We start from the raw sequence: 27151 nt of genomic DNA, 5'->3' as shown, positions 1-27151 counted from the left end.
CAGGCTCACATTTTCTTATTGCAAATTCCAAATCTTCAGCACGACTTATAGTCGGAGCCAACTATATCAAAACCATTCACATCAAATTGTCCGTTATATTGTACTATTTCTGAACACCATAAATTTACAATTAGCCACTGGAAGTAATGCTAGGCCCGGAATGTCGAAACTCTCGTGGCTTCTTTATACGACCCCTGAGATTAGGTGGTGCCTGTGGTGCACTGAACATCTTGGAGGTGATGTGCTGGCATCATATCTGTCAGCCACCAGGTCCTCATCTGCTTAGGTGCTGCTGTTCATCACAGGCTGTTAGTAAGAATACAGAACTACCAACCCTGCAGCTTTGAGAGCATTGCTGCAGTAGTATAAGCTACCCATTTATAAACAATTTAATCAAAGTGAAATTTCATCACTAATGGCTTTAAGAGTGGCAGAGAATTACATGGCGTGACATAATGATTAAATTGGGAGGAATCCAGGCAGAAGAAAGAACGTGCAGGAAAATTAAAGGCAATTTGCGGTAGCAGCTGGAACTGGCTGCTGAAATCTTTACTACTAGAAAATGACAAACTGGCCAGCACAGCTCCTTCAAGATGAAGCAAGAAAAAAATGAACATATACAAATGTGTATTTTTTTGTTAAAAAAAACAATAACAAAATACAATTTAAATGTAATTTTTCTGTAGTCATCATCATCATCAGCCTGGTTACACCCACTGCAAGGCAGAGGCCTCTCCAATACTTCTCCAACTACCCCGGTCATGTACTAACTGTGGCCATGTTGTCCCTGCAAACGTCTTAATCTCTTCCGCCCACCTAACTTTCTGCCTGGCCCTTGCGCCATAAAACACCACACATCATCATCATAACTTTCTGCCGCACCCTTCTACGCTTCCCTTCTCCTGGAATCCAGTCCGTAACCCTTACTGACCATCGGTTATCTTCCCTCCTCATTACATGTCCTGCCCATGCCCATTTCTTTTTCTTGATTTCAACTAAAATGTCATTAACTCGCATATGTTCCCTCACCCAATCTGCTCTTTTCCTATCCCTTAACGTTACACCCATCATTCTTCTTTCCATAGCTCGTTGCGTCGTCCTCAATTTAAGTAGAACCCTTTTCGTAAGCCTCCAGGTTTCTGTCCTGTACGTCAGTACTGGTAAGACACAGCTGTTATACACTTTTCTCTTGAGGGATAGTAGCAACCTGCTGTTCATGATCCGAGAATGCCTGCCAAATGCACCCCAGCCTATTCTTATTCTTCTGATTGTTTCAGTCTCATGATCCGGATCCGCAGTCACTACCTGTCCTAAGTAGATGTATTCCCTTATCACTTCCAGTGCCCCGCTACCTATCGTAGACTGCTGTTCTCTTCCGAGACTGTTAAACATTACTTTAGTTTTCTGCAGATTAATTTTTAGACCGACCCTTCTGCTTTGCCTCTCCAGGTCAGTGAGCATGCATTGTTCCCCTGATTTACTAAGCAAGGCAATATCATCAGCGAATCACTAGTTACTGAGATATTCTCCATTAACTCTTATCCACAATTCTTCCCAATCCAGGTCTCTGAATACCTCCTGTAAACATGCTGTGAATAGCATTGGAGAGATCGTATCTCCTTGCCCAACACCTTTCTTTATTGGGATTTTGTTGCTTTCTTTATGGAGGACTACGGTGGCTGTGGAGCCGCTATAGATATCTTTCAGCATATTTACATATGGCTCGTCTAACTCTTGATTGCGTAATGCCTCCATGACTGCTGAGGTTTCGACTGAATCAAACGCTTTCTCGTAATCAATGAAAACTATATTTCTGTATTAAAATTCTTTTTTTTTCTTGCAGTAGTAATGTTTTCTGTCCCTTTGCCTTTGCCTTTCTTATGCTGTCTGTCTTACACTGGTTGGAAGAACTGTAGTACAAAGGGCTAGTTGATATGAATTTATTAATAATAAGAAGGATAATGAAACAGTGCACTGAAAAAAAATAGAGATGTGTGCACACTCTAGGCATACACTGGATTGCGCACATGAAACAGGCTTTGTTTCAAGGTAGAGGTAAGTAGGCTTATGAGGGCAATGATGATCCAGCCCTTTATTTTTCTCCTGCACACACTTCCTTTTTTCTTTTCATTCATGGTGTGTGCACGCCACTGTGTTGTTGTTAATCTGCTATTGTTTTCTTATACTGTGCAGCGAGGCCAGCAGTAGCAGCCTGAGCAGCAGCGAGAGTGATGCTGGCATCCTGACAAATGACGAAGGCCGTGAAGGTACTGGTTCTTCCTCTTCTTGTTTTGCACATTAGTTGCAGCGCTCCACTCCATTCCCGACATGCTTGAAAGCGTCACCAAAGGGAACAAGTGTCAAGTCGAGCGAATCGGTGAAAATTGCATTTCTGGGACAGCAGATCAATCCCTTGTAGCACAAGTAGAAGCCTGGTCAAGGGACAAAAGGCAGCTGCTGATGCCACCTTGAAACAGCTCAGGCACTGGTTCTCTGTCGAATCACAGGCATTTGGAGCATCTGCCTGTTGCAAGTTTTTTTTTCGATAATAAAGGGCAAGAGTACCATCTGTGGTCCTTCAAATGTAAACAGCGGAGTGCGGGGTTATTCAGCAACCTAATGAGGAACGAAACGGCACAAACATGGGCAACCAACTGTGACAAGCAGTGTTAGTAACACATCAAACTTGGTCTTATACACCTTGCGCTCCTTGCTTTCCACTAGGTTCAATTAAAACCATGCACTCTGCTGTTCACATTTGAATGACTACAGCTAAGGCATTTTGTTTTAGGCTAACCAACAATAACCTGCCAACTTGACAAAGTTACCGAAGTAGCAAAAAGGCTGTTTTTGCAAGTGATATTTATGAGAAAATGTTCCAAAAGCCAGGGGGACTCATGCTTCAAAGTGTTGTTTTCACTGGCTTTACTCAATGAAGAATAACAAAAAACATAGACGTTTCGCTACCTATGCGGGTGGCATCGTCAGTACATAAATGACAACATATATCACCAGATAGAAGGCGTCCCGATGGGTAGTCCTGTTTCTGTAATCGTGGCTGATCTGTTAATGCAACACGTGGAGACGGCTGTGATGACGTCCTTGCCCTTCGCTGTCAAAATTTACTGTCGCTATGTAGATGACACATTTGTGATTGTCGAAAAGAAAAACCTGCATGCCATGCATGAGGCGCTTAATGCCGTCCATCATGCCATTCAATTTACATGCGAGACGGAGAATAGTGGCAGCCTAGCCTTTCTAGACGTGCTGGTACGACGGAGCGAAGGAGGTTCGGTGGAGACAGCCGTATGTCGCAAATCTTGCGATAGCGGGAGTGTGCTGAGTTTTGACTCTCACCACCCTATAGAACACAAACATGCCGTGGTACGTACGCTCCTGTCCCGTTGCGATGCGCTCTCGTCAACGCAAACTTTGAGGGAGCAAGAATTAACGAATGTTGCCGCTCTTTTGCATAAACGGAGTTACCCTGAGCGCTTTGTCAGTGATATGCAGCGCCGCATGCAAAAACCCCGCGAGAGCAAGGCCGAAAGGCCAGCTTCCTTTGTGTGCATTCGGTATGTTCGCGGTGTATCAGAAGCAGTGCGCAGGGCTTTACGGCCTTTGGGTGTTCGAACTGTGTTCAAACCCTCGTACACATTGGGAAACGTTGCACTTGATTCCACGGCACCGACTTCCTGTGTTCACAATGCCGTGTTTTGTGAATAAATATAACGCTTCAAAGTGTTGTTTTCACTGGCTTTACTCAACGAACAATAACAAAAAACATAGACGTTTCGCCACCTATGCGGGTGGCATCGTCAGTGCATAAATGGCAACAAAAGGGAAATACATCCTATTTATCTATGAAACTGCCGTAAACATCCGGCAGGGGGCCACGGTTAGAATTGCATGAAGATTGATTACGACGGATGAACCATGATTCTACAAATTTTCTTGGGCCCCATCGGTGTTCCCGTGCTAGCGTGGTTACATTGTCAAAATCGAACATGTGTCCCTTTGATAAACAATGATCAACCAATTCCGTCATGGCACGTGTAGCATGGGTGGCTTTTGTAGCATCTCTTAAATGTTGCTTGAGTCGAGTGCGACGTCGCCGTCCCGTCTCACCAATGTAGCTGGCACCACAGTCCGAGCAGTCGACCTTGCAGACGACACCACTTTGTTCATCCGGAGGTGTGCGGTCCTTTGGCAAGAAAACAGAATAAACAACAGCTCTCAAATGATAGCAATGTACAAGAAACGTCACATTCACAAATCATGGATGATTTAAAAAAAACATAGCACTACAGTCGAACCCACTTATAGCTATACAACTTTTAACAATATGTCGGATATAGCGTGAGCAGCCAATGCAACATGTGGTCTCCTCGCTATGCTCACGGCGCACACACTCTAGTATTGCGCCCGCCAGATGACCACTGCAGGTTCGAGCACTCTGAGCCGCCACGCATGCAGGGCGCGGCGCCCTGCATGCGTGGCGGTGAACGGTGACAGAGAGGACAAAAAAAAGAGCCCAGCAGTAACAGGCTGCCTATCCTTCGGTCAGTGCCTACCACTGCACGCCCCACAGCTGAGAAAATGGAAACAGAAAGAAACAACAGACAAATGGATGGGGGCATGATCAGCACGATCAGAAGACGCTGCCTCAGTACGTCGAGACGACGGAAGAGTGCGTGCACACTGAGGCCGGGACCTCGACGAGCCGAAGTAACCAACGCCCAGCGGCGGACAAAGGGGGCCGCCGCCTGCAGAGAAGAATACATACTCGCCTTCCGACGCCCCGATGTGGTCTCTCCTTGGGCCCCGTATTGCACCTGCGGACCCGGAGCGTACGCAACCAGGGCCTGATTCCCGCCAAAATGTTGGCGAATGATTGAAGCCCGTTGACCTTCCCTTGGGCGGGATGACAGCCAAGTGACAGTGTTTTATGACCAGCTGCCACCCCATCCAGGCAGGGAGGAAATGGACACAGAGCCCGCGGATATGCGACGCAACGGCTCCATACAACCCCCGCGAGTGCCCAAAACCCCACAAACATCAACTTTTGTATGTGTTCTATGGTAAAATAAACTGCTTATAACGATACTTCCATGCTGCCTTGTCGGTTAGAACAATTAAATATGGCTGCTGTTGGTGTGTGCGGCGGAAGAGAAATAAAATAAAAGAGCGCACAAGGCACAAGTTGCTTCGTCACACTCGCCTTTGTGTCACGCACCGTGCATGGCTCGCATTGCATTGCATCGCCGGTCTCACGTGCCTGTCTTCCTCTTGCCAACATCAGAGGAGTAGAATGGAAGAGGGGGTGACAAGGGCATGCCGTGCAAGGTGCGCAGCACAATGGCGCAAGCACCAAGTAGCCAGATTTAATTGTTGTAGTCTGTAATGTGGAATGGAAACATTGTGGTAAGTGGTTTATGACACACACAAGAGTCAATGGTACAGCAGCTGCTCATCGTTACATCAGAGTGTTGTTAACACTGGTAATCCTATAAGTGGGTTTGACTGTATCATATTTGTTCCTATAATTTGCGCACCCCTAAATTATCACCCTGATTTATGAAAACAAACTTTTATATGCGTATTCTGTGCTCTCTGTCCTGCCTTGCAGCAGCCCATCAGTGCACTTGCATAAGCAGCCATCAGTGTCGGCATGATACGACAATTTGCACGAAAGCGAAAACCCGATGACAGACGTGTGAGAAGTCTTGTGTGTTCCTGCGTGCATGAACACATGCATCCGATATGATCTGCGTGCCTTCCGGCGGGCACTTGGTTTGATCTTCGCACATGCTCGTGTGCTTTCCATACATGCTAGGACAGTATTCTTGAGTGATCACTTGAGTGATCACTCGGCACTGGACTTGTCGAAATATGCAGTGAACAGCGCTTGTGGCACTGTATGAAGTTAGTAAGCTTGGCATAGTGTAAAAAACGCTGTTGCATATTGTGACAGGAGCAGGCACTGCTGCGAGAAAGAGAGGGAAAGCACGAGACACCAACGAAGGGGCAAAAGGGATTGAATGATGGAAAGAGGGGTAAGGGAAACTAACAATGAGAGGGCAGTGAATGCGAGGGAAGGAAAAAGGAGACTAGGAGGGAGCCTGGAAATCAGTCTGAGCTTTCTGCATGTGAAGGGATACTGTCCCCTTCCCGATGGAGGGGACGGTTCCATGACTGAGCTGCCGGAAGGTGGCGGTGCTTCTCACGCATCCATGTTCACTGTTTGGGAGGGCTCATCATATGAGACTGCACTAATCCGCCATAAGACCTGGGACGTCACAAAATCAGCCAACATATAACTGGGGTACCGCTGTAGATGTTCTTTGGGACATGTTAGCAACATTTTTGTGTAATTTGCTCACCCACCCACAAGTAAAAAAAAAAAAATTGTGCCAATGCGGTACTTCTTTCTTTCTAGTCATAAATTTTTCAGTGCTTCTCCTTTCTGCTTTTTCTTTTGTGCAACCCTGTTATAACAATTGTCAGTTATAAAAAACTGGATTTTCTTGGAACTTGAAAATTGTTATAAGTGGGTTCCACTGTATCTGCATATACTTTACTTTATCTTCTTGCAGGTGGGAGATTCCATTCCGAAACTGAATGTGGAAAGAAAGAAAGCTTTATGTAGCACTTGCGTACGCGTGCTGACGGGCTGCTATGGGGAAGCACAGGGAGTGCAAAAATATGCGATTAAAAGTAGATCAGGCACTTGCTGTGGGAATGCCCAAAGTATGCAGCCCTCTGTCGAAAGCACTGGGACGAGTGGCTAGCTTTGAGGAGTGAATCTGTCCCTCAGCAAAGGCCAACAGTCTCCAGCGAGCACTGTTCGCCTTTGTGGCAGAATCAGGCATTCTCCGCATGGTGTAACCCTGCGGAAAGCATTGTGGGAAGGCATCAGTGGCTGGCTCTGACCTTATCTCCGAATTCCCCAACTCCATTACCATAAACTTTTTTCCTTGCTGTGGGAAAAATGGCTGTTTTTTTGTAGGTCACGCCGGGTTTCTTTTTTGTGAACGAACCACTGCACTCAATATTTAATGTAATACATAACCAAAGAAAGCAGAATGAATGCACTTTTCATGTATAAAAGCTTTATTAACGAGATGTACCTGTAACGCAGTCGAGGGTGCTAAGAATCTCTGGGTCCCAACAGGCTGCCAATGGAAACTCACCCTTGCAACGTTTAACACATGAACCCTCTCGAGTGAGGCTAGCTTAGCAGTACTATTTGAGGAGATATCAGACATTGTTTGGGATATTATCGGCCATAGTGAGATTAGAAGAACTGGTGAGGCTTACACATTGCTAAATAATGGCCATGTCCTCTGCTATAGAGGTCTCCCTGATGAGAAGCAATACGGGGTACGATTCCTAATCCATAAAGACATAGCTGGCAACATTGATGAATTCTATAGCATTAACGAGAGGGTAGCAGTAGTCGTAATCAAACTCAATAAGAAGTATAGATTAAAGGTAGTACAACCCTACACTCCAACATCCAGTCATGATGATGAGGAAGTAGATCAGTTTTGTGAAGATGTTGAATTAGCGATGAGAAAAGTGCAAACTCGGTATACTGTAGTAATGGGCGACTTCAATGCAAAAGTGGGGAGAAAGCAGGCGGGTGAACAGGCAGTTGACAACTATGGTGTCAATTCTAGAAATGCTAGAGGAGAGATGCTTGTAGAATTCGCAGGAAGGAATAAGCTGAGAATAATGAACACCTTTTTCAGAAAACGTAGCAACAGAAAGTGGACCTGGAAAAGCCCTAATGGCGAAACAAGAAGTGAAATTGATTTCATACTTTGTGCCGATCCCAGCATAGTGCAGGATGTAGAAGTGATAGGTAGGGTAAAGTCCAGTGATGATAGGTTAGTGAGGGCTAGGATTCACCTCAATTTGAAGGGAGAAACAGTAAAATTGGTCAAGAAAGAACAAGTTAACTTAGAGGCAGTAAGGGTAAAAGCAGACAAATTTTGGCTGGTACTTGCAAACAAATATGCAGCCTTAGAACAGAAAGATGATGATGATGACATAGAGGTCATGAATAAAACCGTAACGAGATTGACTTCAAAGGCAGCAGTTGAAATGGGAGGCAAAGCACCAAGGCAACCAGTAGGCAAGCTCTCCCAAGTAACAAAGGGCCTAATAATGTAACCACAAAGAATGAAAACGTCCAACTCAAGAGATAACATAGAATTTGGAACTGTCAAAACTGATCAACAAGGCGAAAATAAGGGATATTCAAAATTATAACGTGAGAAAGACTGAAGAAGCCGTAAAAAATGGATGCAGCCTGAAACCAGTGAGAAGGAAACTTGGCATAGGACCAACTGACATGTATGCACTGAAAGATAAGCAGGGTAATATCATCAGCAGTCTCGAAGGTATAAAAGCAGCGGAAAAATTCTGTACAGACCTGTACAGTACCCAGAGGACTCAGGAATACTCTATTTGAAACAATAATGAACAGTACTATACAAAAACTCCTTCAATAACTAGCGATGAAGTTAGAAGGGCCTTGCAAGACACGAAATTTGGAAAAGTGGCAGGAGAAGATGGACTACCAGTCAATTTAATCAAAGATAGAGGAGCCATAACGTTTGAAAAACTAGCGGCCTTTTATACAAACTGTCTATTGCCGTCAAGGGTCCCAGAGACGTGTAAGAATGCCTGCATTATACTAATCCACAAAAGGCGATGTTAAAGAATTGAAAAATTATAGGCCCATTAGCTTCCAGTATTATATATAATATTTACCAAAATAATCTCCAATAGAATAAGGGAACACTGGACTTTAGTCAACCAAGGGAACAGGCTGGCTTCAGGAAGGGATACTCTACAATGGATCACATCCATGTCATTAATCAGGTTATCGAGAAATCGACAGAGTACAATAAGCCTCTCTATATGGCTTTCATAGATTACGAAAAGGCATTTGATTCAGTAGAGATACCAGCAGTCATAGAGGCATTGTGTAATCAAGGAGTACAGACCGCTTACATAAATACCCTGGAAAATATCTACGGAGATTCCACAGCCACCTTAATTCTACACAAGAAAAGTAGGAAGATACCTACAGCACTTTTTGTGGAATGACTAGTTCAGATATCTCAGCCACAACTTGTGGATGTAAAGGTTACGTGAAATAACATTATTTGTGTTCCTTTGGGCTTGCAGTGTGTGACATACTATGTTCTTGTTGCATGTGAAATCGACGTGCTGTGGCCACTGGTGGCAGAAACATACCGCTCTGCTCATTTCGGTGGTTTCAGATCTGTGAAACCTGCCATGTAAGAGTTACATCATATTTTGCGAGATAAAAGTGAAATTTAATGTTATGTCAAATTGCATGAAACATATGCATATCATTTTTTCTTATGTGAGACTCAACAGTTTTGGTCGCTATTGGAGTGAGTTTTCTAGCCTGCTGTGTGTGGAGTACCGTACATCTTGCATTTGAGCAGTCCTCCCACGCGTTGCCCTTCAATGCTGTGTGCAGGGGACGATGAACAGAGTGACTTCTTCCACGAGGGCGGACCGAGCTGCTGGTGGGACGAACTTGATGGGGAGCTGGATGCCCGCTTTCAAGCCATCCTGGCTGGAAGCCTCAAGCACATGTCACCCGCTGCCCGCCGGGCCTACCACAATAATGTCAAGGTGAAGAGCCTTTTCATACAGGAACAATGCAAGAATAGGGCCCACATTCACAAAACCTCCTTTTGTGTAGGAGTGCTTTCGTATTGGCCGAATTTTTAATGCCCTCCATTTATGGTAGTGATTGGCGTGATGGCGAAATGAAATGAACGACACACAAAGCTAACAGCTGTTTTCATTCTTGAAACAAGGAAATGCCATCACCTGTTAATAATTCAGAATCGACAAATACGTTAAAGTCAGAATAATCGGGAGTCCAAAATATTCTATTCACCTGAAAATAGTTTATTCCACAATTGACCAAAAGTTTTGCCATATTCCCGGATGATCACTTTTGGCCGTACTTTCGGGTGACTACCGTATTTACTCGCATAATGATCGCACTTTTTTGTCAGAAAAATTTACGCAAATTCAGGGGTGCGATCATTACGCGGGTTAAATTTCCCGCGAGAAAAAAAAAAATTTTTTTTCGTCCCGCGTTTGCTGCGGGATGCGGGTGCGGGACACCAAAACAAAAATAGCGGCCGGCGGAGCAAGCCGATCGCGCCGAACGCGATCTTTTTTTTTCTTCTCGTGAGTACATTACGTGCATTGAAACAGTTTCTTCCGTATCAGTGATGAATAATATCGTTAATATCGGCAAGTCTGCAGCAATAACGTAGCCATGTCCACTTTGAGGGGACAGAGAGGGGCGCGCTTAGCTGCCAGTGACATAGAAACACATGGCCGGCATGTTGCGGAAACTGCGGCATCTGTCTTCACTACTATCCGAACACGGCACGTTTCCGCTAAGGGTAGGCGAATATCTTAGCTGTGTTACAAGCGTCGGCATATGAATAAGGTACACTTTTAACGTATCAGTGTAAACGTGGCTACTATCATTGCCGCCCACGATTTGTTGCGTGCTCACGAGTGCAGATGAAAAGAATCGAAAGGCGCCTTTTTTGTTTTTGTTGACCACAACCATTATAAAGACCACCCATAATAAAGGCAAGTTTGGTTGTACGTCTTTTTGCCATGGAAGTGCGGAAAGTGATGGAAGTAATGAAATGAGACATTTACTTAAGAATGTTTGGTGCGTGCAGACGAGTCGTTCGCGTAGCATTCGACAGATGGTAAGCGCGATCATTATTAGCTAGACTTGGCACACGACATATCGCTGCGGCAAGTTCAGGGTGCAATCATTACACGGGAAATAAAAAAATCTAATTTTGACGACAAAATTTAGCGGTGCGATCATTACGCGAGTGCGATCATTATGCGAGTAAATACGGTAGTTTGACTAGCACCAGACCTATTAGCATCGAAGAGCAGCAACATTCTTGGCACAGTGCTATGCCTGCTGTCTTGTCACAGGGCTAAAAATGCCGTCATCCGTTGACATGTCAAATGCTAGCCCTGGGAAATTTTGCAAAAGTGAAAACATCTTCAAAACTGATCATTTCAGAATATGGCCCAACTTTGTCAGTGCATGTCTGTGCGCACATACTCTTGCTTCCGACCTGGGTCAATCTATACTACAACCATTATCATGTTGTTTCTACAGATAGACAGAAGTACAGTCGGGGAATGCGTTGAATCTCCATCCCCTGGTAACATAACAAATCTTGATTGCACTACGTGCTAAGCCGCATGACCGCGCGTTTCTTCACAACACTCATTGTCGTGCACCTCTCCCACTTAATCTGCACCCTCGTCGTCATAGACATTACTGATGAAGGGGGCGCCACTTGAAACTGCTTGAAGTCGCTTGGGACTGTGTCGCTGTTTTTAAAGAATGAAGGAGCAAATGTTTGACACTTGGAACTCACACAGCTCCCACGGCAAACCGCAAATGCTGCCTTTACAACTGAGTGGCTTGGCTTGTCTTGCGGTTTGGGAGAGTTGGTAACTACTGGATTGACTAAGCCTGCGATATGGCCTTCTAGCATATTGACAGCACATCGTAAGCAAAATGCAGTAGACTTCCGTTAATTCGACTCCAGTTAATTCGATCCTGACCGATGGTCCCAGCTGGTGCCCATACATTTCTACCGGACCAAGCTGTTGTTATTTCAGGCCTGAAATGAACCTTCACTGGATCATTTCAACTTGGCTGGTCATCACGCACCCGCCCAACTCCTATGGTGAGTTGGTGACTTCCCTAATGGCAGCATTCATCTTGGTGGCACATAGGGTACAGAAAATGTCGAACATCATCATCATCATCAGCCTGTTTTATGTCCATGCAGGACGAAGGCCTCTCCCTGCGATCTCCAATTACCCCTGTCCTGCGCCAACCGATTCCAACTAGCGCCCACGAATTTCCTAACTTCATCGCTCCACCTAGTCTTCTGCCGTCCTCGACTGCGTTTGCCTTCTCTTGGTACCCATTCTATAACCCTTATGGTCCAACAGTTATCTAAACCCTACAATAATGCCCTTGTGGTGCTGCAGGTACTTGTATAAATAAAATAATATAACCGGCGCATTACATGACCTGCTTAGCTCCATTTTGTTTGCTCTTGATGTCAATTAGAATATCGTCTACAGTCGCCGACTGATTTTCTGGACTCCAAGAATTCGGACATGCTCGATTATTCGGTCTGCTTCGCGGCACTGCCATTCTCCCCATAGACCATAATGTATAACAACTGCCGAAAGTTCGGACACCTTGCAACCTCTCATCTGATTTTTCGGACACTCCTTGAGCCAACTCGATCGAGAGCACCATGCACAGACTCTGACCGGTGCATGGTTCGACTTGCTGAACGCCATTTTCGTTTTGAACGGAGCCTACTTGCTGCCCCACAAAGTGGCGCTACTGCAAATCCCCGCTCATCATCATCATTTCTGCCCGGTTCGATAGAGTGGTTCTACAGCAGTTCCGGCTTCAGCTTAGTAAGCCATGTCAAGACAATCCAGCAGCTGATTTGTTTCTTCGCGCAGGATGCTGCGAGTAGGCCTCGTTTTTCGTTTGTGCGACTGGTGTTGGCATGGTGGTGTTTGCTTTGTGTGCTGTGTCGAGGTTCCGGTGATCCAACGCGGCATACGGAAACATTGCGTCAAGTGTCTAATGGCACCGACAGTGCCCGCGCAGACTGCGCTGGGGAATGCCGGCAAGCGGGTGCCGGGAGGCCTGGGATTTGTCGCCTTCCGATGTGCTCCCTACTGACGCCAAAAATGTTCTGCTGAGACTTGCACAGTGGTTGCGTTGCGATTCCGCACACCGTCTCATTTGACAGTTTCACAGGTGCTGACACTGCTGTACTGACATGCGCAGAACTCGACAACGGCGAGATCATTCGTCAGGTTTCTGCTGCACCGCCGGACGATGACCGAGTCGGAAGATGACGCTGCCGTCGCATGCGGAGCGTGTACAAGCAGTGACAGTGCTTTCAGCTGCCTATAGTGACCGCACGGCCCTCTCCGATATTCAGGCTTATCTGATTGCGCGTAAACGGAACAGCGTGCAATGGCGCATTCACGATTTCTTCAAGCCTTCTGGCGAGACGGAATAAGTGCGTGGAAATAAAGGATCTCATTTTTTCCCCCTTAATCTGCTTTTTCAGACACCTGTTTATTCGGACATTTTCGCAGTCCCCGTGAGGTCCGAATAAATGGTCGGCGACTGTATACCTGTTTGCTCTCTGATCCAAACCGCTGTCTTTCTGTCTCTTAACATTATTCCTAGCAATCTTCGTTCCATCGCTCCTTGCACGGTCCTTAACTTGTTCTCAAGCTTCTTTGTCTGTCTCCAAGTCTCTGCCCCATATGTCAGCACTGTAAAATGCACTGATTGTACACTTTCCTTTTCAATTATACTGGTAAGCTTCCAGTCAGGAGCTGGCAGTGTCTGCCGTATGCGATCCAACCCATTTTTATTCTTCTGTGAATTTCCTTCTCATGATCAAGGTTCCCTGTGATTCATTGACCTAAGTAAACATACTCCTTCACAGACTCTAGAGGCTGACTGGCGATCCTGAACTCTTGTTCCCTTGCTCGGCTATTGATCATTATCTTTGTGTTCTGCACAATAATTTTCAACCCCACTCTTACACTCTCTCTGTTCAGGTCCTCAATCATTTGTTGTAACTCGTCCCCAGTGTTGCTGAACAGGATAATGTCATCTGCAAATCGAAGGTTGCTTAGATATTTGCCGTCTATCTTTACTCCTAAGCCTTCACAGTTTAATAGCATGAATACTTCTTCCAAGCACGCAGTGAATAGCATTGGAGAGGTTGTGTCTCCCTTTCTGACCCCTTTCTTTATAGGTATCTTCCTGCTTTTCTTGTGTAGAATTAAGGTAGCTGTAGAACCTCTGTAGATATTTTCCAAGGTATTTACGTAAGCGGTCTGTACCTCTTGATAATGTAATGTCTATATTACTGCTGTTATCTCTGCTGAATCAAATGCCTTTTCGTAATCTATGAAAGCCATGTAGAGAGGCTTATTGTACTCTGCCGATTTGTCGATAACCTGATTAATGACATGGATGTGATCCATTGTAGAGCATCCCTTCCTGAAGCCAGCCTGTTCCCTTGGTTGACAAAAGTCCATTGTTGCCCTTATTCTATTGGAGATTATTTTGGTAAATATTTTATATAATACTGGGAGTAAGCTAGTGGGCCTATAATTTTTCAATTCCTTAGCGTCTCCCTCTTTGTAGATTAGTATGACGTTTGCATTACTCCAGTTTTCTGGGACTCTTGCAGTCGAAGACGCTTCGTATAGAGAGTCGCCAGTTTTCTAAGCATTATCTCTTCCATCTTTGATTAAATCGACTGTTATTCCGTCTTCACCTGCTGCTCTTGCCCGTTTCATGTCTTTCAATGCCCTTCTGACCTCATCACTATATATAGGAGGAGTTTCTGTATCCTGTTTATTACTGTTTCTAATGGAGGTATCCTGACTCCTCTGGGTATTGTACAGGTCAGTATGGAAATCTTCCGCTTCATTTACTATATCTTCGAGATTGCTGATGATATTACCCTGCTTATCTGTCAGTGCATACATCTTGGTTTCTCCTGCGCCAAGTTTCTTTCTCACTGATTTCAGGCTGCATCCATTTTTTGACTTCTTCAGTCTTTCTCACATTATAGTTTAGAATATCACTTATTTTCGCCTTGTTGATCAGTTTTGACAGTTCTGCGAATTCTATCTTATTTCTAGAGTTGGACACTTTCATTCTTTGTCGTTTCTTTATTAGGTCCTTTGCTACTTGGGAGAGCTTGCCTACTGGTAGCCTTGGTTCCTTGCCTCCCATTTCAATTGCCAGCTTAGTTACGGTTTCATTCATTACCCCTATGTCATCATCTCTCTTGTTCTAAGGCTGCATATTTTTTTTCAAGTACCAGTCTGAATTTGTCTGCTTTTACCCTTACTGCCTCTAGGTTGACTTGTTTGTTTTTGATGAATTTTGCTCTTTCTCTCTTCAAATTGAGGTGAATCCTAACCCTCACTAGCCTATGATCACAGCACTTTACTTTACCTGTCACTTATACATCCTTCACTATGCTGGGATCAGCAGAAAGTATGAAGTCAATTTCATTTCTTGTTTCACCATTAGGGCTTTTCTAGGTCCACTTTCTGTTGCTGTGGTTCCTGAGGACGATGTTCATTATTTGCAGCTCATTAATTTCCGTGAATTCTACCAACATCTCTTCTCTAGTGTTCCTAGAATGAATGCCACTATTGCCAATTGCTTGTTCACCAGCCTGCTTTTCCCCCACTTTTGCATTAAAGTCGCCCATGGCTGTAGTATATTGAGTTTGCCCTTTTCTCCTCTGTAATTCAACATCTTCACAAAACTTCTATTTCATCATCATCGTGACTTGTGCTGCTTTTATTCTATGCCTCCTATTTACCGTATTTACTCACATAAGGATCGCACTCGCGTAATGATCGCACCCACGAATTTTGTCGTCAAAATTTCATTATTTTAAAATTTCTCGTGTAATGATCGCACCCCGAACTTGCCGCAGCGATATGTCATGTGCCAAGTCTAGCTAATATTGGTCGCGCTTACCATCTGTCGACTGCTACACGAATGGCTCTTCAAGACAAACCAACCTGTCTGCACGCACCAAACATTCTTAAGTAGATGCCCAACTTCATTACTTTCATCACTTTCCGCACTTCCATGACAAAAAGAGGTACAACCAAACTTGCCTTTATTATGTTTAGGCTTTGTAATGGTTGTGGTAAACAACAAAAAAAAAAGGTGCCTTTCGATTCTTCTCATCTGCACTCGTGGGCACGCTACAAATCGCGAGCGGAAACTATAGCAGCCACGTTTACACTGATACATTAAAAGTGTACCCTATTCATTCGCCGATGCTTGTAACACAGCTAAGATATTCACCCACTCTTAGCGGAAACGTGCCGGATTAGGACAGAAGTGAAGACAGATGCCGCAGTTTCTGCAACATGCCGGCCATGTGTTTCTATGTCACTGGCAGCTAAGCTCGCCCATCTGTTTCTGTCCCCTCAAAGTGGACATGGCTACGTTATTGCCTCAAACTTGCCGATATTAACGATATTATTCATTACTGATACAGAAGAAGCTGTTTCAATGCATGTAATGTACTCGCGAGAAGAAAAAAAAATCGCGTTCGGCACGTTCGGCTTGCTCCGCCAGCCGCCATTTTTGTTTTGGTGTCCCGCAGCAATCGCGGGATGAAAAAAATTTTTTTTTCTTTTCGCGGGAAATTTAACCCTTCATCAGGGTTGCGTAATGATTGCAGCCCTGATTTTGCGACAGTTTTCCTGACAAAAAAGTGTGATCATTATGCGAGTAAATACGGTAGTTTTAATATGAGTACAGCTACCCTCTTATTGATTCTGTAGAATTCGTCAATGTGGCCCGCTATGTCCTTATGGATTAGGAATTGTACCCCGTATTGCTTCTTATCTAGGAGACCTCTATAGTAGAGGACATGTCTCTTATTCAGCAATGTATAAGCCTCACCAGTTCTAATCTCACTAAGGCCAATGATATGCCAAACAATGTCTGATAGTTCCTCAAAGAGTCCTTGTAAGCTAGCCTCACTCGAGACGATTCGGGTGTTAAACGTTGCTAGGGTCAGCTTCCATTGATGGCCTTTCCACACCCAGAGATTCTTAGCACCCTCAGCTGCGTTACAGGTCTGACCACCGTCTTGGTCTGGTGCTCCGCAGCTGCTGGGGTCTGAGGGCCATTGGGTAATTGAGTGAGTCATTTGGGAGGGAGTGGCCGAATATTGCACCAGAGAGGCCAATTCCTGTTCTGGGGAGGGAGTGTCTTGTTGACGCGTAGTGGGCCTTCCTAATTTGGTTGTAGCTGGATTAGTGTAGCCCCACCCACTCTCGGCATCTTTTGCCAGTGACTGGCGTCACTCCAAGCCTGCTAATGTTGTGCACTGGAGGAGGTGAATTTCAAGCTCACCATCATCAAAAAAAAAAGATGTTGCCTTAAATGCCTGTTTTAGCTTTACCCTGGGAAGATTTTCTACTGAGAACGGTAGCTTACAAAGAATTATTGCAGTATTCACCCAGTTTCTTTTTTTCCATGAAAGTTACGTCTTAAATTGCTTGGGCGGTGTGATCTGAAACGAAAACCAAAATTGCATTTTTGGCATCCAAGCATCAGACCCAGCCAAGCCAGCATTATCGCTATCACAAAGAGACAGCTACGGGTGGCGACAAAACAAACTGTCTCTCATGGCATGGCAATGACGATGCTCTGCTTTCAGTCTGATTACGGAGGCACAGTTACACAATAAGGTATTTGGATGTTCAACTTGTGGCAACACATTGCATCACGTATTCTTGCTGTTTTAGAAATTTGTATGCGTTGCAGGATCAACCAGCCACGTGGTTAGTCTAGTCATGGGCCACAATCGCATTTGCGATTGTTAGTCATTTGATGAATGCAGACTATCGAATGTGCTACGGACCATATGAAGGATGGCATGTTATGCTCTTAATAAACATAGATAAAGTGCTGTCCGAGAGTGGAACCATAAATATTAGGTAAATAAATCCCTATTCTGTGAAGTTAGAAGTTTGCTGGTATTGTCTTTTCCGTGTTGCCAGAATAGGAAACATGCTACATTTTTCTTGCTAAAGTATCAGGGGCCCATTCGATTTACATTTGGTTTTGGGAACTCTAATGTCGTTTTACGTTAGTTTTCTACTTTGAGTCCATAAAAGGTGGGTGCTCATTCAATTCGGTGGTGGTGTGTTGGAATTGGGGCAAATACTGCCGATGAGTCAGCGGTGTCTTTCTGTGCTTTTTGTGAATGTTGTTTAATTAGAGCCGTTGGATAATTCTACCAGTTTCATCGGCCTCTTCAGGGTCAAATAAGCAGAAGTTGACTGTATCACTATCCCTGCTCAACTCAGTGGCCAAATCGGCAGATAGTCGTGCAGGTGTGATCTCAATTATTTGCCTAAACTTCGTCCTTCTGGCTTCAAGCGGCTTCGTGACTTCGTAAACTCGTCATTTTCAACAGTTTACTGCGTAATAAAGAATTATATAAACATTATAAAATTATCTGATGGCACGATTCTAACACAAAACATCTAGCACAGAAGCCTGATATCCAAACCATTAAGCCATCGACATATGCATCGACAAACGATGTGAAATGTCCCTAAGAATTTATCGCGGGCACGCCGGTGCCTTGAGACACTTGCCACGTTTCGATTTGGCCACCTTGACGAGTTCAGTCGTTGCAATTAACAATTGTGCGTGTTCTCGGCGTCTTCTGCACTTCGAAGAGTATAGATTGCTCTGAAATTTACGACAACGAAGGCATATAAAGGATAATAAACAAAGTCACAAGAACGTCTGAATCCACAAGCACGAAGATCAGACAAATCCCTGTACTTCCCATCATTCCTGTGGTGGGTCAACTACTGCAGCAGCATGGTTCCCCCTAGCATATTGCAGGAAACTCTATGGCTGGCAGTGCTGTGAAGCTGAATAATTGAGCATGTCTAAATTATCAGTCGGCAACTGTATTTTTTGTTGTCAACTGGTGAAAACATTGTGCCTCTCTCTTTATCTCTCAGGGTGGCAGAGCCATTCGGTCTGGCCGGCGGAGGCTCGCTAAATCGGTGAGTGCCCTGGCCACATGTGGCATCAGTAGAAGATGACAACAGTAGACTTGTCACTGACTAGTTTTCCTCCCCAGTTGCTAACTCGCAGTACCAGCTGCCAGCTCAATCCCCACACCGGCATGCCATTTGCTGGTTCTCCAATTGTCCATAAATTGGCACATATATTCTCTGTCTAGCTTTCATTTATACAGTAGTGAACAGAGTTTTCGGACTCCTATAATTCGGACTCAATGCATATTCCAGACTTCATATATGCATTCTTGCGAACTGTTTTTCAGATGAATTTAGGGCCCAGAGTTCAATTTTCCAGACTAGTCGCTCGTCTTGGATGCCACCATGTTGCATTTTCAGCTTGCTTGCTGGCCTCGCTTGGGTTCCAGTTGCCAGCTTTATGGCCTCCAAGACTGATAGGCGCACACTATTGCCATGCCCGCTCTTCCTTCGCTAACAAAATGCTTCAGGGGACGGAACGTTTTCTCTTTAGAGTGCAGCTCTAGGCACCCTGTCACGATCCGCCCAGGTTCGTGTATGATGAAGGGCTCGAGGCACCCTCCGTTAGACAGACACTCCGCAGCGTGGTGATGAACGATGACTGACCGCCGAGCAGCTGTGCTCGCCAGTGTTTATTGGTGCGCTGACCAATGTTGCCTACCGAGCCTGACAGACCGCCGAGCCTGGCGGGCCAACGAGGAATATGCCCAAGAGGGTGTCACATGCTTGTTACACACCCGTTCCTGCGTTCAGCGTCGACATCGTTTCTCGGTGTAACTGAATGAACGAGCACAGCGAAACATGAAAGAGGAGCGCAGCGTGAAATGACAGAAGGGTGCTTGAGGAGGAAAGTGGAGGAGGAGCGAAGAGGGAACAGGCTGCACATGTGCTGAGTTGCCAGTTGCCGGTGGCCATGGCATCCGCTGCCGCGTGGGCGATCTCATCAGTGCTTGCAGGGATGGGGGGGGGGACAGGGTGGCTTAAGAAGGGGAGGGCTACATTCGCCCCCAGCATCTGCTGTTGAGGTCACTCCACAGTAACAGCATATGTAACGGGGATAACTACTCCTGCAAGAGGATTCTAATTCTCTAATCTAATTCTCTAGTCTAATTTTTCTTCTATGCTGAGCACCCGGCATCTTTTTTATCCACGCTTCGGTACGACGCAGCACCGTGTTTTGCGCGACGAAAAGTGGAAACTTTACGTTTTAACCGATGCGTACACAATAAGCTGTTACGGTTTATGTGGATACAAAACACATTATGTTCAATGGCCGGTGAGTCGGGGATTTGACTTTACTGCTTTTAGAACAAAACTACTCTTTAAGCGGGTACGGTTTAACGAGGTTTTACTGTATTGTATTACATGATTGTAAGTCAACTCCCCCATGTTGCATCACAATGAAAATTTATTAGTTGCTGGACTACTTGTCTTCACTTGTACCATTGTCCCCTCTACTGTTGCTGTGGTCCAGTCAAATCCCGCACTTCGCAAACAATTTCATCACAATGTTGCATGGAACAGCTGCCCATGCTGAAAGCACTCAACCTGACACAGTTGTGAGGGTGGCGCAAGTTTGTGGCCTTCCCTGCCAGCCACTCGTACTCACGGCAGAGCAGTCCTTAAAAGGCTTGCTCGTGCCTAAGTCGAAAGTTTGTAGCTGCCTCATCAGACTGCTAGAAATCATGAGCATGCCTGTGTTTTCCTTCTGCAGCTCCACGTTCACCTTCACTGTGAGATGGCCTCAAAAGGAGCCCTGACACAAGGAGTTTGGGTATGGGATGTTTGAGGGATGTCCTTGGCCTTAGAAGCTACACCAAGCAGTGCCACGTAGCCCTTCTCATTGATTCACACAACTACACCTTGTGGGGTCTTTGGGTCTCACAGGAGTACCAACCACTGTGGGTTCAAGCTTAGCCATGCGGCTGCGTCAGCTGCAAGGGGCTACCGCACACTCAGACCGCAAGAGGCTACTGAGCGATGCACGTAAGAAGACCGTTTACTGTCTCCGGCGGCTCCCAACACTGCACAAACGTCCAGTCCTGGGGTGGTACAGGAACCAAAGGTACCCCGCACCAAGGGCGAAAATACAGACACGGGTGCCCATAGCACGTCGCTGCGAAAGGACAAGCTCAAGCTGGGACGCACCGCTAGGAAAAGTCCCGATGGCTATGCCACTTGCTCTCGTGATAACCAATGGGCCAACTTGCGAGAGCTTGGGCAATCTCTTTCGGCTTGGCCCTCCGATAACTGGGGCTCCGCATATTGCGACCTTGTGCAAGCACTAGGCACCCGTTCTTTGGTTTAGCGACCGGAAAGGATCAACACAAAGTACTCTCTCACTGGCAAAGGCACTGTGCGCGTGCTCAAGTCCTAGGCACAAAGGTGTCAGCGAACGAGAGGAAAGCATGTACGTACCCAGTGCTGTCCCGGAGGACACTTTCATTTCATTAAAATGACGTTTTAAGTACATGTACAGTGGAACCCCGATCATATGACTTTCTCGGGACCGTGAAAAAGCGTCGTAAAATGCGGGCCTCATAAAATCCGACCATAAATTATGCCTATAAATATACTACTTATTTCGCGCAACGGATTTACAAGAAACTTCAACGTAAACTACTGAAATACACTGTAGGGCTTGGAAACCAAAATTACCAAATAAGTAAATGCGATAAGAATTAATGCTGCAGTACAGGTACCAATCATGCTTTATTCAAAGGAACATTTACGGCACTCCACTGCCCACTGCTGCGATTCCCGCCAGCCAGCGCATACTTTAAAAAAAGTCTGTGGGTTTCTTTTGGACCTTGTTTGATCCGTGAACCAAGAGCTTTCGCTTGAGTTGGGCAACGTCCAAGAGGAGGTCCTTTGCGGCGTCGCGTGGACAGATGAGAAGTTGTGGATGCCGTCTATGTGCCGTAGCACCTCGGCGAACGGGGTAAGCACAGGCACGGCATCTGTGGCATCGTCGTTGTCCTCGTCCGATGTCTCAGTGGCGTCGGCACTAGGCAAAGCCTCCTTGATGGCGTCATCCAGCGGCACCTCACCGCAGATCGCAAAATTGTCGTTGGCCTCCACGTACTCGGTAAAGGTTGTGGTGAGGTTTAAACCCTCGAAATCGTCGGCTGCGAAGCCTGCATTGGCCTTGAGCGGCATTGAGGTTGTTGTGTCCCCAGCAGAGGAGGCAGTCTCTCGCTTAAGGTCACGGTGCTTGAACGAGTTAGCGATTGTGCTTCGCGACACTGCGTTCCACGAACTGGCAATAAAATGCATGGCGTCGAGCCCAGTGATCTTTTTTTCCGACTCACTGTGCTCCATAGCTGCCAGCCGACGCTGCACTAACCGCTTCCGGTACCCTTGCTTGACGCAATTGATGATGCCTGCATCCAGCAGCTGCAGCCGGTTTGTGCAGTTGGGCGAAAAAAAAAAACAACCTTTATGTTCCTCAGGCTCGACGTATCGGGTGAGTAGCACGATGTGTTGTCCATGAAAGGCAATATTTTCCTCGCCTTAGCACCCATTTTGTTATCCAGCTGCTGCAAAAAATTGCTAAAGAGCGAAGGCATCATCCATGCCTTTTCGTTGAAGTTGTAACTGCACGGCAGTGTCTTCAAGTTCCTAAAGCACTGTGGCTTTGCAAACTTTACAACGAGCACGTGCAGCCTCTCGGAACCGTCCTCCTTAGCACAGAATAGTGCCGTCACACACTCTTGACTTCCTTTGCCACCATGACAGCTTTCACCCTTAAATGCAAGGGTTTGCTCGCGCTGCATACGGTAAAAAATATTGCTCTCATCGGCGTTGAAAACGTCGCAGGGCTTGTATGCAGTAATCATCTCCGGCAGCGACTCCATCCATTCGTTCACCGTCGAAACGTCCACGGAAGTGCTTTCTCCGCAGGAGCGGCTGTACACAATCTTGTTTTGTTTTCTAAAGCGATCCAGCCACCCGTTCGAAGCCTGAAAGTCTTCGATGCCCAGACGCAATGCCACAAGGTCCGTCTTTTTTTTAGAATAGTGCCGTCAACGTTGATCGCTGAGCTCTGTGCTTGATGCAGCCACTTAACGAGAACTTTTTCTAATTTCTCATTCTTTCCTTCTTTTGCTTCTTTATGCTTGAGCCTGAACTTGTTGGCATTCTGCAATATCACCGCTTTGTTTGTCAGGATCGTTTTAAGCGAAGATTTGGGTATCTTAAGGTCCCTGGCAATGCTGGCTTTCGTGGCTCCATGCCGCTTTTCCACTTCCTCGATAATATTCAGCTTATTGCCGAGCGACAGAACTGTCTGCTTTTGGGACATTGTGCGTCGCGTTGCTCCACTCAACTCAAAACCTCCGCCGAACGCTGGTTGCTAGGATTACGACAAAGAACATGTGCGATAAACCTAGGCCTCTCCGCACTACCTTGTCGGCGATCTGCTGCTGGGATAATGGAAGGAGAAAAACGCTTCCCCAATGCGGCGAGAGGCGATGCCGCCGAGAAGAGAGGGAGAAATTGATTGTGGAGAAGGCGCTATTTCAGCACAGCGAGCATCGTGGGCGGCTACTGGTGGGGGAGAGAGAAACGAACGATGAGATGAGGCAGGGAAGAAAGCTGCGCCGGAGTGAACCGGTCAAGCCATGTCAAGCGCTCCGCATGTGGAGAGACGGAGCGAGGAAAGAGACCCGCGGCACTTTTATTTCGTTCGCCGTTCCGTCCCGCGCTTCGCGAGGGTCGTCATATAACACGGGTCAGGCGTAAACTTGCTTCGGATAACCGGGGTTTTTAATGCATTGCTTCTATGGGGATTTCGCCGGGGCTGCGCAAATCCGTCGTGATACCCGGGTCATCGCAATACCGGGGGATGTATAACCGAGGTTCCACTGTATCTCTAAGAGAATTTCAAGGGGAATTTCATTTATTTCATTATACTGTAAAACTTTGTTAAATCGTACCCGCTTAAACAGTAGTTTCATTTTAGAAGTAGTGAAGTCAAATTCCCGACTCAGCAGCCATTGAAGATGATGTGTTTTGTATCCGCATAAACCGTACCAGCTTATTGCGTACGTATCGGTTAACATGTAGTGCTTCCACTTTTCGTCACGCAAACACGGCGGTGCGTCGTCTCCATCGGGCGGCCCAGCAGAACAACGGCCTCCAAGTGCCCTGTGCGTTTGCGTGTGAAGCCACATCAACATCATTTTGGCGCCGTGCCAGAGAGCGATGTGGCATCGTACAAGAGAGGACTCGCGTCATGCCGAAGCTTGGATAAGAAAGATGCTGGTTGCTCAGCATATAAGAAAAATTAGACATTGTTTGTGCTATTGAACGTGGCACGAAGTAGTCAGCACTGGCATGCAACATGGATCTACTGTTGACTGCGGTGTGTGGCATTTGGAATGTGAAGAAGTTGCTTGGCAGCGCTGCTGTGACCACGAAGAGATGTCAGCTACGGGGTTCGACTTTTTGCCATCGTTGCCTCTGTTGTTGCCGAAGTGTCGCCTAGCGACAGGGATAAGGATCACATGGAAAGTGACAGTATGGGCGATTCAGGCCCGATAATGGCAGAAGCTGCGCATTATGTCAGTTTCATGAATGCAATCGTCATGACGAGAACAGCACCCCGCAATGAAAAAGACCCCCCTCGACATCTGCAGTGCTACCGCGCTCGTGCACGGAGAATATGCAACGTCAACGAAGAATCTGCCGTGCGAGTGTTTGCCAAGAAGAGGGGGCTGGCTGAAAAGCTGGCTCGCAGCTTCAGCAAGTCTGAGGCCGCCGTCGTCGCTGCTAGGCCCCCACGGCATCAAATGAAAATAACACTTGTCGCGCGAAGTGAATAACTAGTGCATGTTTTTTCCCCTTTCATCGCACTCTCTCTGAGTTGCGTTTTTGACAAGTAAGTGGGCGATCTCAAGCTATTTCAGTTAGCAGTACTGCCATTTAGTACATACCTTTTCCAACCTCCGGCCAACTTAAGACACTGCCATCCGCTACTTAAGATGCTGTTCTTGTTCAACCAGGTACCCACTCCCTCTGTAATGCCCCAAAGGCCCTAAGGGTAAATAAATAAATAAATAAATAAGTAAGCTACAATTTAATGAGGTTTCACTGTATCCCGTTTCGTTATTACGAGGCTTGTGTGTATTATGCCCTTGTTACATGGGCAGTCTTAAAGGAACTGACAATCAATTTTCATTGTACATACCTGTTTTATTTAGTGCAATGGACAGCTTATTTGTCAGTGTCTAATCATGAAGTGCTAATGCGGAAAACGCTGTGGAACATTTCTTATCAGAATTTTTCAATCTGCAGTCAGGATGTAGTCGTTCACTTGAAGCATGCTGAAAACAGTGATAGGTGAGTGTGTGTGATGCAGGTTCTTGTGTTCTAAGGTTCTGACGGTTCTCTGAGGCGGAGCCTCCGAGAACCTAATTGAGGACAAAGCCGTTGGCTTCAAATACACACACACACAAACTTTTAATAAAACTAGAAAGAGGCATAAAATAAATGATAGAAAGAAATAGAAAGAAAGCATAAAATAAACACTCAAACAGACATCGCAGTAAGAAACACACTTTGGGGCTATGGTGGCGTTAACCAGTGCGCGAGTCCAGGCTGAACACGATGGCAGGGGCGCTTAATAGTCTCGACGTCGAGACGCGGCGACAAGATGATGAAACAAGTTGCGCCGGTCTCATCAAAGATCGGGGTGTTGACCCGTTGATCAGGCGACTGAGCGCCCTAGCTCTGACTTGGAGATAGAAGGCAGGCGGCTTGGCGGCACGAGCACACGGCAGCGGCGTTCTGGCCGGGCAGCTGGGCGTAGAACTCGGGCCCGTAGCCCAACTGCTCTCGTCCTGCCCACGGGCGCAGAAGCTCGCCGGCCTTGGGCAGCTGGCTGCACGATCGGGTAGAGTGGCGATGCACAGGAACGGGGTGGCAGGAGGCCCCGGTCGGGTGAAGTCCTGGTGGCTCGGGTCCGGAACCTGACGGCCTGTCTTCAACTCTCGGTCTGGTGGCCGACCTTCTCCTGGATTCGCTTCCTGGAACTCTCCCTGCGTCTCCCCCCTTCTGCCAGCCGTGCCTCGCTTTTTCTTCTGCTCTGGCCGATTCGTCGTTTTCTCATTGGCTGTTTGACGCTCCGTGGTTTCTCCTAATTGGGCTGCTTTTCTTCTTTTCATTCCATTCCTTGCGCTGCATGTTCACGTGCCGGGTGCTCTTCAGCGTTGTTTTCTCTCCAGCACGGAATTCGCCTCGGTGCGCGCACTCCTTGTCATCTCCTTCTGTCCTTTCTGACCACCGCACCATGTCGCGCACTACACACATCACAGCGTGATATCATATATACGTCCGTATTAGTGGGAGGCAGAGACAAGTGTGGCCATAGCTGTAACAAAGTATGATTTTGTTTATAGAGTCGATGTTCCAGTAATTCATGTTTTCCGAATTGTTAAAAATTAATTCTGCGATAATAGCTGCGTGTTTTCATGGTTTCCTGTCCAACTGCTTTGGTATTTACAAGTCAAAACGAAACCCATCGGATTGAAAACGAAATGACGCCTTTACGCGTGATGCGGAGTTCGGCATGTTGCCACAGCCACGTGGGCATTTTTGATTTCCGAAGCATAGAATAATGCACGCGTGTCTAATCATATACCAACTGCAATTTTAAGCAATAATTAGGGTGTGCTTAATTACAGTTGACTTACGTACAGTAATCTCATAGAATACATCCAAAGTACCAAGGTTTCACTGCCACGTCTCGCCACTTACTGCTTTTTGAGGCTTTCTTTGCCAATTTAAATTTATAATTCCTACTTAAATCGTGAACAGCATGCAGGATTCTATCGCTATAAATCATGGTCATTTCATTTCCCTCAACGTATGATACCCCTGCCACACGGGCACAGAAAATGACATTAACTGGCTAATGCCTTAAACTTTAACGTCATTCGTGCGGTGCCACATGGCCATGCTGAATGGCATTAAAGCTTAATGCCATTCGCGACGTAGTGCATTCTCGTAACTCACTTGGCCATCAAATGCGTACTCTCGATCCCAGTGTTGCCAAGTTCTCACGTGGCTAAATCGGTTCTTAGTGAATAACAATTAATATATTCTTCACTTTCTTTAAAAAAAAAAGCTCTTTCTCGCGGCGTAGTGCGTTCTTACAATTATTACAACTCACTTGGCCGTTGAATGCGTACTCTCGTTTACAATGTCCCCGTCGTGGCCGTAGTGACCACATTCTCAAGATATTAATTAGCCAGGAGAAGCTGTTCGATTGCACGGCGGCGGCTCCTTGCCTTGTTGGCCTCATACTAAAGCCTTCGAATCTCTCGACGATGCTTGACTCAAACAAACTGGAGCACACGGTCAAATTCTTCAGGGTCGCTGCTTGAGAGCTTTGAAG

General features: G+C 46.2%; 1 protein-coding gene across 3 annotated transcripts in view; it reads left to right on the top strand.

The window, feature by feature from the left end:
* The window catches only part of LOC126535524 (G patch domain-containing protein 2-like), a 109371-nt gene that overhangs the window by 42280 nt on the left and 39940 nt on the right, over positions 1-27151 (top strand). For 2 of the 3 annotated variants that reach the window (XM_050182337.3, XM_050182335.3), the window contains 3 exons: positions 2194-2267; positions 9524-9681; positions 18715-18759. In XM_050182337.3, coding sequence (XP_050038294.1) covers positions 2194-2267; positions 9524-9681; positions 18715-18759 — 277 coding nt within the window. The remainder of the gene's footprint in view (positions 1-2193; positions 2268-9523; positions 9682-18714; positions 18760-27151) is intronic. The other variant, XM_050182336.3, reaches the window with a different exon arrangement.

Source organism: Dermacentor andersoni, chromosome 7, assembly GCF_023375885.2.
Source record: "Dermacentor andersoni chromosome 7, qqDerAnde1_hic_scaffold, whole genome shotgun sequence".
NCBI classification, from domain to species: domain Eukaryota; kingdom Metazoa; phylum Arthropoda; class Arachnida; order Ixodida; family Ixodidae; genus Dermacentor; species Dermacentor andersoni.
The sequence above is the reverse complement of the archived record's forward strand: the minus strand, read 5'-3'. Positions and strand labels throughout refer to the sequence as shown.